This window comes from Gallinula chloropus, assembly GCF_964237585.1.
Source record: "Gallinula chloropus genome assembly, chromosome: 1".
Taxonomy (NCBI): Eukaryota; Metazoa; Chordata; class Aves; order Gruiformes; family Rallidae; genus Gallinula; species Gallinula chloropus.
The window spans coordinates 72,235,828-72,251,339 of NC_140085.1; the positions used below are offsets into that span (position 1 = coordinate 72,235,828).

General features: G+C 42.5%; 1 protein-coding gene across 1 annotated transcript in view; it reads right to left on the bottom strand.

Moving 5' to 3' along the window:
- Positions 1-3,919: 3,919 nt before the first annotated feature.
- LOC311200658 (rho GTPase-activating protein 8-like) overlaps positions 3,920-15,512 on the bottom strand; it is a 55,395-nt gene continuing 43,802 nt past the window's right edge. The window contains exons 9-12 of the mRNA XM_084274944.1: positions 14,440-14,517; positions 13,647-13,775; positions 10,815-10,918; positions 3,920-4,144 (exon numbers count right to left, since the gene is read on the bottom strand). Coding sequence (XP_084131070.1) covers positions 3,947-4,144; positions 10,815-10,918; positions 13,647-13,775; positions 14,440-14,517 — 509 coding nt within the window. The 3' untranslated portion in view covers positions 3,920-3,946. The remainder of the gene's footprint in view (positions 4,145-10,814; positions 10,919-13,646; positions 13,776-14,439; positions 14,518-15,512) is intronic.

Here is a 15,512-nt window from a genome sequence, read left to right on the forward strand (position 1 = left end):
GGAACGTGACTGACCAGGCAGAGCTTCAACTGTCCACGAGCTTCCACTTCCCAAATTACGGGTGCCAGCAGTAACTCTGACTTCCTCCCTCCACACCCCAACACCCCCACAAGCCGCTTGAGAAGCGGGAGTGTTGGCAAACTGAACATTTTCCAGGGTGGTGAAGATAAACTATTCAGGAAAGGAAGCAGGGGACACACGACTCTACCATCAACCCCATCAGAAGTTCAGCTGGCTACCTAAGTACACATTTCACACACGAGTAAAATATCTGGGGCTTTTCTGTGATTAGTGGATGAATATATTAGAGCTCCTAAGGCTCCTAGAGCTGCTGCGACGGCGGCTGCTCGCGCAGCGCGGCACGCACGGAAGGATCATCTGCACACGTGGAAGTGATAGTCATTTACGGAAGTTTTTTGGTAAGAACTGTAAAGACCCCCCCTCGGTTAATGAGATTGTTCAATCTTCTCACCGCTCTTCATAGATTCAGGGTAGGCACATACTCCCTTCCCCCTTCAGTGCTTGTTGCTAGAGGCATCCTGATAATCAGACTAATCTTGGGACCAATTTTCAACTCCTAACAGCTCAGTAAACTAAAATGCTTAGGCAATTTATTCTGTGTATATTGTCAGCTAGGTAACACTTGATTTCTCATTCCATGACTGCATTTTATTGTTTTAAACTGAAATCCAGCATGTGTGTTTCCAACAGATTATCTCCATAATCACTTTCTTTTTGCTATGGAAATGATCTGAAAATTGTTCTTTGATATGAGAGAAGAGTTCACAAGGCCACACTGTACAAAAGCTCCAATCGTGCAATTATCATTTGTAAAGAGAAACTGTTATCAAAGTAACTGCAGGGGACACCTCCAGGACTCCTCTTAGAGTCAGGAAATTTGAAACATATATTTCTCTAACATGAATTTCACTCCAAACCCTTCTGAATAATTCATGAGAGCTGATTTAATGTCATAGTTAAGTCTGGCACTCAGGACACAGACCAGGGCTTCTGCTGCAGATGGGGGACTTCGCCAGTTCCTTTGGAGTAGGGAGGACCTGAGCTGGGTACTCATCACTTTGAGGGTTTTGCTACCCAGGTACCTCAGATTTGGGAAGGTCCTTCCTCCAGGCTTGCAGGGAAAGGCTGGGGTGGAGGTCAGCACTGTCCTTATCCAGGTCCCAGGCTGCCTGCTGGGGAGGCAGGAAGGTAAAGGGGAGCGGGACCCCTGTCCCCTTGCCTTCTTCTGCCCCCAGCACTGCTAACTGCAGTCAGAACCAGAGCCTCTACTTCTCTCAAGCAGCACCACACTACCTGTGCTGGCAGGTAACAGATATTACCTGTTCTTTAAGGGAAGGAGGCACCTTGGGAGGAGAAAACGCCATTGTGCTCTCCATTCGCTAACGAGAGGAGCTGTAACTCGCTGGGAAATGGCAGTTTCCAAAGCACTATGAGACCTGCAGTTTGGCACGGGACCAATGCCAAAAGAGTGTGTCTGGCTTTAACTGTCATCTCGTGTGCCCATAGGCAGGCAGATCAGCTGAAGGGATGCTTGTTACTGGTACTTCTTACCTGTAAAAATAAAGGTGCCAGAGGCAGCTGTGCCCCGAGGACTCGGGTCACCAGCATGACTTCTGCTGTCAAATTCCCACTCTCTCCCAACCTAGGATGAGCTGGAGAGCTAAATCTGCGAGGGACCCCCCTCCCCAGGCTCTGGGGACTGTTTGGAGCAAAGCTGACTTCCATGAACTCAAGATTTCACCTCACAGCGTTCTGGTATGTGACTGTGCTGAAATCATCCAGGACTCACATTCCCATTACACACTGCAGCCTGAAGACCACATGCCACTTCCTGTTGATGGATGTTTGGAAGATGATGTGGGGAAATGGAAAACAGCCATTTTCAAGGACTTACCTGCATTTAGCCCCAAAGTGCTTTTCTACTGCCAGACGCTCCTTCTTTTTACAGACAGCAAAACCAACACGCATGTATTTTGACCAAAGTCATAAACTCAGCTTTTGTTAATTCCCAGAGGCCAAATCCCTCCCCTGTCAGAACGGGGTGCTGATGCACAGAGCCACACTGCCAAGTCACACAGTGGTGCTACCACAGTTGTTTGGTTCTCATAGCACAGCAAGGCTAGGCTGCTGTCACTGATAGCTCAGACGTAAAACCGAGGAGCTGCAAAACAAAACTAGGATGGTTTTACCCTTTAAGATCTCCTTTTGCTGAGATGCAACCACGATGAATACTTGTTAATTGTTCTCTTTGTATTATGCAAGGTGTTTTAGTTAAATGGGAGCCATAGGTGGTCATTACTTACAGATATTTGAAATCCAAAAAGTTGCCTTTAAGACACTTGAGGAACTGGGGAGAACACACAACTGTGATGTGAGAAGTCGCTCCTAACACCTCTTCTAAAGCCTCTGCGTTTTTCAAATTTTAATCATTGTCTAATGCTATAGATGACACCTACTGGGCAAATGAAGGCCTGGCACATCCCACAGTTCACAGCCTTCTGACTACCCGGTTATTTACTGAAACTGCTGACAAAACTGAATCCTCTTTACCCGCTGCTCCAAGCCTTTGTTGCACCCTTTACAGAGGCAGACAATTCGTAGCTGCTAAGAAGTACAAACCCTTAATGCTTTAGAACCTACAGAACACCTTGTGTTTGTATGGGAGGGATGCCTAAATCATCCTCCTGAGGCTGTTGCTTTTACTGAAGCCTGAACCATCCCTCGGCTTTGCACGGAAGCAGGGAGACCACAGTACTGGGGGAAATACCACTTACCTGGGTTTTTTTACTGCTGGTTAATTTTCTTTTGCTTTGCCAGCAACTATAATGGTAACTTCGTTACGCCACCCCGTTACCAATCAGTGTTAAACAATGAACTGGCTACAGTTCATCAAATGCAAGCGATATTAATAGCATAGTTAGAAAACACTGGAGGTTCTCCCTTTATGTTGGCTAATTACTCACATTGGGACTGATAATAGATATTCATTGTATAAAAATGTCATTAGGTGTATTATCCAAGTTGTTGCTCTTATTGCTTTCTAGAGAAGCTGATTTGAAGAGCTAATTTCTATCCACTCAAAAGCACACAGCCCAAACATTAGGGGCACTCCTCTCAAAGTTAGTCTGTATTCTGTACTGTGAGCTCGCTGATAAAATTCCACTGATGAAAGTTTGAAGCATTTAGGGAAAAAAAAAAAAACATGATTATTGCTCCCTATTTGAACTTACAGGAAGAAAAAAACTTCCACACACTTTGCACGTACAGCTACAGTGATTAAATGCCTATGCAAGATGTTTGCAAGCGTAATTATTTAGCTGTCTGCACAACTCTATTTACCCAGGAAACACTTTCTTCTCTGTGATAACTGCAAACCTGATGTGCTGCAACTGCCCACACCTTTTTTTTTTTGTACAAAACAAGACACTTAAATATATGGAAGAACAGTTTAGAAATGTTTGTATCTTAAAAATGGATTTATTTTTTATTAGCTTCTTAGGGAAATTTATAACAAACTTGTATTCATGTTTAAAAAAATAAAAAGAAAAGATGAAAGCTGTACATTCAGGAGTGGTCCAGAACTTAGCTCTGCCCTTGCAGAAAATAATGTCACCCAGAAAGGTCTCCAGACCCCCAAAGAAATGACAGACTGGCACGCAGTGTCATGATTTCTTTTTAACATACCAGTTTTTGTCAGCTGCTCAAGTTAGTAAGGGGATTCACTTTGACCTGTTGGTCTTTGATTGTTCACGTACATGTTCTCCCCCCTGTGAGGAGACTGCGTGCTTCTCCCAACGTCTTTGGCATTTGGAAAGATATCGCAATGTGCTTGGCAGGAGAGAGCCCTGCACATAAAGCTCCCACCAGTTGAGGCACGGAGACCTGTTCCACAGGCAGCCATACTCCCTTTTACCTTCTGGGAGCACTAAGGTAAGATCTCACCAGGCACTGCTCGGGAGGTGAATATATTCGTGTAGAAATCTATCAGCAGTTCAGTGAAGAGATTCAGAGGTACCAGAGCGTTGAAGGAGGCTGTTCCTTTCGCTGGCCAGACCAAATTCAAGCCAAAGACACAGGCCAGGCTGGATGCTGTCATTCTGTTATATAAGCTCTCCTGTGAAACCTGGAAAAACATAAACATGAGTGGGTACATGCAGACACGTGCCCCAGAGAGTGAGACCAGACACCATCCTGTATTGAGGATGAACACATGATGGGAGTAGACCCTGGCCACAGGCGTCACTGGCTTCTTAACAGCCTCAGGGCTGACTGTGCAGCCTGGAGCTGTGGGTCCACCAGAGTCTGTGTCCCTCAAGTACAAGCTCAGATGGCTGCAAGTCAAGCAAAACAGCTGAATTGTTTCCTTATGCTGGGAAAATTAATTGCTTTCAACCCTTCTATATGGAATCCATTGCTATCTCTGCTGGGGAAGGACAGCATAAACAGCCATCCCATCTGCTGCAGTACTAAGTCCTCTACAGAATAAACCTTGAGGACTTCTGAAGTTGTAAAGGTTTCTAAAAGCATTTTTGCTTTCTTCCATTGATGCATGACTTCACTTCCAAGTATCTCCACATACACCCAATTCCTCTGAAGCAATCGAGATGAAATTGGGCTGTTAGTAAAATACACAACACTGAGACCCATTCTGAAAGTGGATGATGTGTCCTACTTCTTTCTATCTGTGGATGTGAGCCCAGAACTGAGTAGCAGGAGTATTTTTTTTTCTCCCTGTGAGCTTGGCAGGGAATTTGTGTGTGTTTTGCTCTCCTGCATTCCACGGCTGGTATCTACAGCCCAATATGGTCTGGGTGTCCTACCTGGCAAGTTCTCTGTTATTGTGATGGGCCAGCAACCTGAAGGTGCTCTTGATTCCTCCTGACCTAGGTAATTCAGCCAGTTCTTCCCAGGCTGATGGTTGCAGATGTTGATCAGTAATCCATCACAGGAAGCTCATGCAGTTGCAAACTGCCATGTACAGGTTGCTCTGACTCTATCATCTCAGAACAGAACAAGGAATCACTGGACAAAATCTCACACATATTCTTCCTGCTACTATTTCAATCTTCCTGCTACTATTTCAAATGGAATAGAAAAGCAAAAATTCTACTTCTCAGTGTCTCTCCACTTCTGCCTTGCCATAAAGCCTCCTGCAAAGGAGCTCTGTAGCACTATGGAAAGCCTGAGGGCACTAGAGGAAAACATAAGAAACATTATGATCACGTGAACACTTCTTACCGTATGCATAAACTCCAGTTGCCCTCTGCCCAGTACCACAGGTTTCAGTCCCCTGCTACCTCCTGCTGCACATTCCCACCCTCCTCAGTGTTCTACTCAGCAAGGAGCCTATTTGCTCAGCCATGAGGGGATACAATGTCCTTTATACATGTGAGCAGGGTGGAAGTCTTTTGCTTTGGGGACACAAAGAAGCACTTATGTGCACAAATGCATAACATTTTCTTCCTAACCATATTAATTTTTTCCCAATAACAGGTACTATTCTTCCCTTCAATCTTTGCTTTACCCTTCTGGGACATCAGAACTACCACGATGCTACTCCTGCTACAAATATTAAAGGCTTCAATTGTTTTTAAGGTCATGAAGCAGGGCTGGATAAAGGAAGGAGATACCAGTGCCATAACCACGTTTTCAAAGGATTGATTTCACAACTTGAGAATAAAAAGTCATCAGATTAAACAGCAATGCCTGCTTCATGACCTTATGCAAAACCCACATCATTCTCTCTAGAGCACGAACCACGTATAACCTGCTGACCTTCACATACTGCTCTCAAGGCACTATTTAACTACACAGAAAAACCAACAAGCCCATCTTGTTCATTTAATCTGCTTCAGATGAGATCAGCTCGAACAAGAGTTCATTATACTACAGCAGTGTAGCGAAAGCTGAGCTACCACCAAAATAACTGATGAGGAAAACGATTAGGGCAGTGATGAGTAAGTACCCTGTTAACAAGGAGACACAGACCTAGGTATTACCCTGAAGGTAGCTGGAGAATGAGGCTGGAGTTTGGATACTAATGAATAAAACCAGGTTAGGGACTGTGTTCTGGCCCTTGGGTGAAGTGGCTCACACTGGTTGATCCGCACGGTGTGGAGAATGGTGTATGTGTGAAACTCCTGCAGGTCGAGGACAAATCATTTTTATGGCATTTCTTTCAGCTGAAAGTCTCTAAAATGACGTGAGTGCTACAGCCCATTGTGTTGTGTCTTCTACAGCACAAACCCACAGGCAAGTGCTGTATATCCTAAGGCAGGTACCTTACGTGTACACAGGGAAAGTACCCTGCACTGGCCCAGAAGCATGTGGTAGGAGAGTAGTGGAGGGTGGAAGGAGACTAACTGTTGCAGTTGTCTTCCCTTGGTTTTTGGAATGGTCCCCAACATGCTCCACCCCACAAGTCATGTACAAGTGCTACCTTCAAGCACTAGTTGAAACACACCCAGCTGAACCTAGCTGTGTCCTTCAAAGACCGATGTTTCAGCCCAAAGTGACATCACTGCGACTTGCTGGTAAGGCTGGGCTCATTTTCTCTCTTTAGACCAAAGAGAATTTGTTATTATTTCAAATAATATATTTAACTGCGAGATGAAACCACCACTCTGGGAGCGTTTCAAGGAGATGATCAACAAAAATACCCATGACACAGCTTCCCTGCCCCCCCAGAAAGAGAAAATCCTTTCAGATAAAATTACCCAGTGATTATATCATCTGAGGTGCAGCTACACGAAGCCTTATCTGTGAGTCATCAACGAGGCTGACACAGGGATTTCAAGGGAGATGCAGCTTCACTCCAAAATGCACAGTGATCCATCCCTTCCTCAGCAGATCCAAGAAGAAGTGTGCAACTGAATCCAACTCTCTCCACAACACTCTTAGCCAGCTCACCAAGAGCTGCAGGCAAGGAAGCCCCGTCACACCTGTGGGAATGGTTTTATCCCTCCCTGAGGGGATCACGCTTCACACCTTCTCAACCCCCTCCTCCTCCAATGCCAGATTTCTTCCTCAAATGACATAAACACATCCACTTCATCTACAACACCAGCAGCAGCAGATGATGTTTTCTTCCAGCACTAGACCATGTGAGGGCAGCATGCAGTCCTCCAAATTCTTTCTGGGCTACCCCTGTGCATAACTGCACCCCAAAGCTATGTTCCATCTAAGAAATACAAATGACATCTTTAGCATTTGGACAAACCCCCGTGACTCCTCCTTTGATTCCCCTCACAAAGTTAGTAACAATCATCTCTGTTTCAAATGAGACTACGCTTGCTCTGTCAGTTTGACAAACTAATAAAAGACAATTCTCCACAGACTGAGATTGTATCTTTGAAGGAATCATTTGAACATCACAGAAAAGTATTGCAATGAAGAACTACACAGCTCCAGTTTGTTGGGTTTTCTCCCCCCTTTCATGGGAACGTGTATAGAAAAGCCATTGAGTAATGACAGCCTATATTGAAAGTCAGTCCCCTAGAAAGATAAAACTCATCACTGGGAATAAACACTGAAAATGTAGTGCCACATCAACAAATGCAAAATACACGTCTTCACTATTCCAGAATAAACACTCAGCTGCCCCTAGAAAAACTGTGATGATTTTTGGATTCCACATACTTTCATCCCAGCACCCTCATGGATACTGCAGGGGCGAAACCAGACAGGCACTACGCTACCTAACAAAGTCAAACAGTGAAATACTGGGTGTAGAAACAGCAAATTACCATCATGTTTTAAAAATATAAGGACATCACTTCGGTTTCTCAGTGTCCTGTTTTTTGGCTTGGTTAGAGTTCATTTTCACATGGAGCTGGAGGGAACAGAGCCAGGACAGCTGGCCCAAACTAGCCAGAGGAATATTCCCTAACACATTCAGTATAGAAGGGAGGACTGGCTAGGGAGGGAGAATTGCTGCTTGGGGACGGGCTGGGCATCAGTTTCTGCTCAGCGAGCAGATCACATCATCTAGCACCCGCTTTGTATATTCTTTTCTAAGTGTTGTTTTTATTTTCCTCTCCCTTTTGCTGTCCTAGCAAACTGTCCTTATCCCATCCCATGAGTTTTAACTTTTCCTTCTGGTTCTCCTCCCCATCCCATCGAGGCAAGGAAAATGTAATCAAGCAGCCATGTGGTGCTCAGCTGCCGGTTAGGGCTAAACCACGGCACGCAGTCGCAAGGCTGAAAAGAACTCCACAAAACATTTTGAAAAGAAAATTACTAGATATTAAAACATCCCCACAAACTCACTGGAAATGCAAGCCTCTATCCCCCACTCTCAGCTACCTTGCAGACGTGCCAACTGCTTGTATCTGCTCCATGAGGCTTAGTCATCTAATGCTTCCCAATGTGCCCCGTCATCTCCAGCCACCCCCAAGCTTTGCTGGTGCTAATTACACTTTTCAGTTGGGCAAGTGACAGAGAGAAAACATTAATTCACAGCATTTTTTTTCCAGCTTATACTTGACTTCAACATTGCTGTGTCAGTTACAGAGCAGAAGCATAGCTTGTGGGTCCCAGAACCCTGTCCATTTTTTCTAGTTGATCCAAATTTGTCATTTTGAATATGTTTTCCCCTCTTGCTTCTGGTTGCCCAATTCTGTCCAGGGAGCTCAGCCCACTGCAGCTCGGAGAGGACCCTGCAAATCCCTGTCTAGCAACCAGATGCACTCCAAAGGAGATGGGCAGCTTAAACCTTTCACAGCACGCTGGGCTCATTACTGGCAAAATCAATGTTAATCTAAGGTTAAAGATTTAGACCTATTTTTGAAATTCAAATCTGTTACTTCTGTAGGAGTTGCACTGTCTTGCTGTAGCACCCTTGGACTAGAAGGAGCTGTTTCATTAAGTAAAGGGGTTGAGACTGCAGAGAAAAAATAGGGATTTTTTTTTTCCTTTTTCCACAAGCCTGTATCAAACTTGAGTGTTCAAAACCTGTATCTAGTGATTACAATTCATCCCACTTCATGAAATTACCACAAGTACCTCTTGCACTACTCAAGGCTGAGAATTAAATTGCCTCTTATATGTAAGAAGGTTGATGCTTGCAGGTAAAAACTGGGATTATTGGTAGAGTGCTCTGTTAAAGTTTGAATTGTGGCACCTTGCGCAGCGCACTGATCTGCAGTGAATAGAAATCTCCAGCTCCTAGACTGTTTCACGTTCCCTTGACCTTTCCAAATGCAAATATTCCCTGAGACATTAAGGAGGAAAAGCCATGGATCAGCAAAAATTGCAGATCTGAGCACTGGTATCAACTTGATGCTGTGCTTTACATAACAAGGCACAGTAAAATATAACGCCGTGTTCTGTTGCCCAATTACAGAAAACACTGTGTAGTACTTTTGCACACCTCATTAACACCTCAAGTGCTCAGCCCTTAAGAAGTGCGTTGAGATGGTGCATCTATTATTGGAACAAAGTCACTTACACGTTTCATAACACTGAGGAGAGATATCAGTTGCTAAAATAATAGCAAATGACACGAGGATTTCCTTAATGGCATTAGAGTTCAGCTAAGCAACATTAAATGAACACAGGTGTATTGCTGGCACCTTGCAAGTGTTGCGGGAGTGAGGGTTATATTAACGTGTTTCCTTTAATGTTGATTTTCTTTCATTTTTTGATAGAAAAAGGGATTAAATGTACTTGTTTCTGAAATATGGTGCTGGCTAGAATATGGCAAACATGATTGTAGCTGGAGAAGAGTTACTGAGGGCTAATTCCTCACCGGTGAACATCTGCATAATTCCACGTATACAATTGCTTTGGTGAGCCCTTAGGACTTCTGAGGGCTAGACCACTTCAATCAGGTGTCAGCTACACCATGGTACTCAATTTTAGGCAACTGGGTTTCAAAAACACAGTCTGGAGAAGGCAATGCATTGGGTAAGGCAGGAGGAAGGGAAATTGACACTCTTATCACTGTCTTTTCCTGCACATAAACTGGTAACCAAAGGAGGTGACTAGGCTAACTGCACAACTATAAAAGATGCTCCACCAAACCCTCAGGCTTGTGGGGTTTCCAAAACTGTGTTGAAGAAAAAAACAGCAAATCAAAAAGTGGGACAAAAAAATTCACTTATCCTGAAGCAGACCAAAAATCATTGCAAAATGGCATGGCTGAAGTTTTCATTTAATACTGTAGTAACTTACAGGATGAAAGGCTATTTTAAACAGGAAAATGGTATTTGTAAGATTTAATAATACCATATTTTGCTGATTTTTATCCTAAAGCTTATTAAGGATTTCCATAATTTTCTAAAATGACACTAATTTATTTGGTGTTTTAGTTGCTCAAGATTTATACTTTGGAGGAAAAGGGGTATTTCACCTAGATTTTCTTTGGCACTGAAAATTACACAGCCACCATTTTCAGGCTTTTTCCCCTCCAAAACAGAAAAAAACAAGAAACTAATCAATAAAAACATACATTTGTGAATGTAGAGTTGGGGGGAAGGTGATGGACACAACAGGAATTTAAAATATTCCAGTACAGGCATAGTTCCATTTCACTTTTCACAGTAGTTTTCATTAAATCTAAAGGATTTCATGGTGAAAGGGATGTCCAGACCATTGCTCAGCATTGACTTTTGTGAGGACTGGAAGGTTCTGCATCCTGAGCTTACTCCATTAGCAAGAACTGCACCACCACCTCACCATACCTTTAAAATTCTTCAGCTTTATTTTCTGTGGAGATTTTCAGTGTTGAATTAACAGGAACAGATTTAGAAAGACAGGACTGGCACTGCTTTGGAAATTTTGCCTATACTCACCATATGGAGGAAGCATATCAGATATTTCAGAACAACGTAATTGTGCTCAGGAAGTCCTTGAATGATTTGCTTACATCTGGTGACTCGCAAACTGCTCTCCACACCTGCAATGTCAAAGTCAGTCTTAGTTCCAAAACATCAAAATATTACCAAGAAATAATACCTTATTTATATCTGCTGGAATCACTTGAGAAAACCATGTGCAAAACTGACCTTCACCCCCACAGGAACAGTTAAGGTTATCCCTCTGCATGACCCTATTGTATTTTGCATTATCATATATCTAAGACTGACTTTCAGAGTATTTTTCTCAACTCAGTAAAATAACCAATATAATGTCTTTGCTAGAAAGGACTTTCAAAGGTCACAATTTGAATCCCATTCTCTCTCCACGCACTGAATCCAGACATCTATACTTTTTATGCTCTGATTTTATTCTTGTTGAGACATAGTCCTGGCCAAAATTCTGTTTGGCACTCTACTATAAGAACACTTTTGTGATTCTGCAGGAAATTCTTCTGTCTTGGCAAAAATTTATGAGATGGTCACTTGAGTGGCTAAGAACTTTCTAGAGATAAACCTAAGCAGGTTTATGAACTCACTTCTACAGATGGGCAAAACTAGAACTGGGCCCCAAACTTATCTATAACTGCATCATCTATAGAGAGTCTGGGTGATAATTACACTAACACCAGATAATATTTCAAATGCTGTTCCAAGTCACTTTCCCCCATCCCCCAAAATATTGTAATTATTTTAGTACTGGAAGTTTAACACCAAATTGGAGAAAGGTCTGATGATTATAATCGTGCCTGACCTAATCAGCCCATTTGTGCTGATATTTGTTTGCATTTGTTGCATTTCTCTCTCCCTGAGACAGCTGAAGATGTGTGTGTGTGTGTGTGTGTGTATGGACAAAATTCCAGCATGTTAAATGTGCCCTTCAGCTCTGGATTAAATACATGAAGCTACACTGTGGTGAGCTGGTGAGCTGTGTTGACATTTTTCCTACTGCAAAGCTACTGGTAAGATGCAATAATCCGAATCCCAAGAATCTTTCTGTTACGAGATGTAATAGATACATCACACACCGCGCCGACGTCTTCCAGAAGACAGAATGAGAATTTTCAAGTCGTCCCCAGGCAGCTGTCTACAATCACACCTCTTCAGAGCTCCCTTCTGCACTGTATTCACAGAGAACATGCCTTTGCTGCAGTCCAGCCTGGCTCTCAAGCTTAACATCTTTTAAGATCAGGCTATCACCACAGCATCAGGAAAAGACAGTGGACGCCACGCTGAAGAAAGCCCAAGGGGAATTTCTTTTAAACTCCACTTTTCAACATATTTTGTCAGCATCTAAAACTCTAGTGAACAAAAATTACATGGAATGAATATTTCCCAGGCATTTTGCCAAGCCAAACCTCCCAGTGCTCCTAGGACAATGCGTTGTTCTCTGACTCTTTTCAGACTTGTTCTCATTTTCCATCTTGCTCTATCACAAAACAGTATCGTGTCCAGAGATTCAGCATAAGATTCATTCAGTAAAAATTAGCATTTTGACATCCTTTTTCCAAATTTCTCCTCTTCTTTCCAGTTCTGAGCAACTAGCCCCTCCATTTCTACCACTTTCCTTTGAACAGGCCTCGCTTTCTCAATGCTCTGAGCTCTTTAGTGTGAAGACAGATGAATCCTTGATTTGGAAGGTGGTAATACACAGACTTGCAAACAGCAAAACCATACAGAAATTCTGATGATTCCCAACAGAACCTGATTAGGCTTTTTAAATGGAAATACATAAATAAACTCAATGATTTGAAGCAGTGCATGCAGATGCTACTGACAGACACAGTGAAAAAAATTTTACCTAGAATTGACCCAGTATATCTAGGTAGGGTAAACTTGCTGTAATTCCACACTTTACAAACATCTCACCATTGAGATTTATCCTCAAACTGAATTATTTTAGTGACCCACCCAAATAGCAAGAGTCATGATAGTGATGATAACCTACACTTTGTAACAGCATCAGCCCTTGGTTACGAGAGGTATACTAACATGTTGGAAGCTGTATTCCATTATAACACATAAGGTGGGCTTGTGACTTGTTACAGGAAGCTCTCCTGGTTCCCTGGTAGCTTGACTATAGCCTGGATGGCAAAATACCAAAATCTCAGATATTCTGGGATCTCAGATAGTCAACCCCCACCTATTAGGAATGCCTTGCCAGCACTGTAAAATTCTAGTCCCTCACAAAGCCCATATGATTAAAGTTTCATAACTCATGGTTTCGTGTGGTGTCAGATTTTAGATAACCAATGTCTTCTCTTCCCATAGCTTTAAATCCTTTCTTCCCAATATGCTACACCGTGGGAACAGTTCCAATAAAAACAACCCCCTCCCCACAAATATAAAAAAGGAACAAAAAGGAAAGAAGCATGAAAATGACCAACCAAACTGCGTTCCCACAGTTCTGCCAATGCTGTTGCTAAAACTAAAGGTACTTTGACATAAGTTGTATCACTGAGACTGACTCAGTGCTGTGCCATGACATAAAAATGGATCCCTGACAGTGACAGGCCTGATCCAATTCTTAGTAATACAGTATGAGACATAGATAAATCAGTAAACCTTGTAAAAAGCAGAGGGTCCCAGTAACTGTGACCACCTTGCTCTGGTACAGATCATGAGGTTGTCCATTTGTGGTGGCAGCGAAGCACTGATAATATTATATACCCATAACTGCATCACGGTTAACAAACAGCAGTGATTGTGAGTTAGCCAGATCCAGATCAACTTGCTGTATAATTTTTTCTAAAACTTATTTATACTCACTGGTGATTCCAAGGATTTGATCATAACACTCAAATGTTAGTAATGGCTGAGGGAGTTCCCTAAGGAAAGTCTTTAGGATAACAGCAGGAATATGGATATCATTATAATCATCGAAATTCACAGACTTGCCTAAAAGGAGAAAAAGAAGAAAGAAGGTGATCAATTATATGTTCTACTTTTTCTTCAAACTACTGCATAAAGACTGTTTCATATTACATTTTGAACAGAAACCCTCTTGGCTTTCTGCTGCTGGTAACTCCTGGCATCATCTTTTTGTATTTTTCACAGAGTTTTATTGATATTGCTACAAGACATTCTCCCCATAAAGGCATTTCATAAAATGATTTCATGGAGGAGTCAGTGACTTTCAAAATGATTTCACTACTTTTCATAAATTATTAGATAAAATTGCATTTCTTTGCTGTAACCACTGAAAAACACCAGAGACAAAATGATATAAAGACATTGTACCTTGTAACTACAGCAACTCAAAGAGCATACAGACAATGAAATGAAATTAAAACCCAGAACACTTTTGACTCACACCTTATCATTCATTAGCTGCTACAGATTTTGTCAGCTGTGGTCTGACATCAACTGATGACTTGCTATTCAGTAAGCGTTAAGCACCTGTTGCTATATTTCAGGTTTCTGTGCTACTGTTGTTGTTTTCTAGTGCAAATGGATTTATGATTAACTAATTACAAGAAAGCTAGCGTTCCTACTTCATTGACAAACCCAAGACTAACAGAGCCTTCACACTATTACTGGTAATGGTATGATGACAGCTTACCCTGATTATAGAGTTTCTGAACATCTTTGATAGTCTGGATGCTGGCTGACCTTCTGAAGAGGCCCTCTACTTGTAGTCCTGAAAAAACAATTAACACAGGTCTTATCTGTAAAAAGTGCGCTCTCTCTTGTTTTTCTCAACAAGTTCAGTTGAAAACAGAACAAAGGCAGAAGGCTTGGGAACAAACCCACTTGATACATCCATTTTTTGGAAATAAAGTCCTTGAGAACAGAACATCCAATCAAATGACATTGCAACATTGCCTACAGAACTTTCTTTAACATTTCTCATAGAAACACTACCACGTTTCCTTGACTGTCTTGCCAACCATCATTTTTCTTTAAAAGTAGCTTTCACTTTTAGCTAATGACAAAGAAGCAGAGATTCAGATTCACCAGGCTGCTTATGAACCCACTCTCACTGACCACATATGCAAACCGAGCCCACACCACACCTGTAAATCTGCTATTCTCCTTTTAAATGACTGTAAACCTTTAGCAGGCTAAAGAGGATGTTTGCAAAGGCTCCCTAAGCTCCCTCTTCTATAAGCAGGTGAGACAAGACCCACCAGGCTGGGGAATGTTTCATAGAATCTTTGAGTCAAGGAGCCTCTTTCTTACCATCAGAGGGACAGTGGCTTCCCTAGCTTAAAGGCAGTTTGGGGCAGACCACTGCTTCTGCCACCTCTCCCTGGAGGTCAGCGGGACTTAAGACTTTGTCTGCCCACAGTACTGTGAAATACCTGATTCTAGTCTTGAGGTACTTGTGAAACCTTTATCATCAACCTCCTGGATGGTACCTATCTAATTCACGGCCATTTGACTTCAGCCTAACTGAAATCTGACTTCAGCTACAGAGGAAAAACCTCAATAAAACGCATCCAATCAAGGATCTAATTTGGACCACAGCTTTCAAGGCAGTCTGAGTTATTATGCAAAACAGGATGGGGACAAGAAAGTTTTACTTTTCTTGAGACTTGTACTTTTTGCATTTGAGTTTGGAAATATCGGCACATCCCTCTCTCTCTTTCCTTCCTTCCCGTTTGTGCTGTTCCTTCCACCCAGCAGGCACTG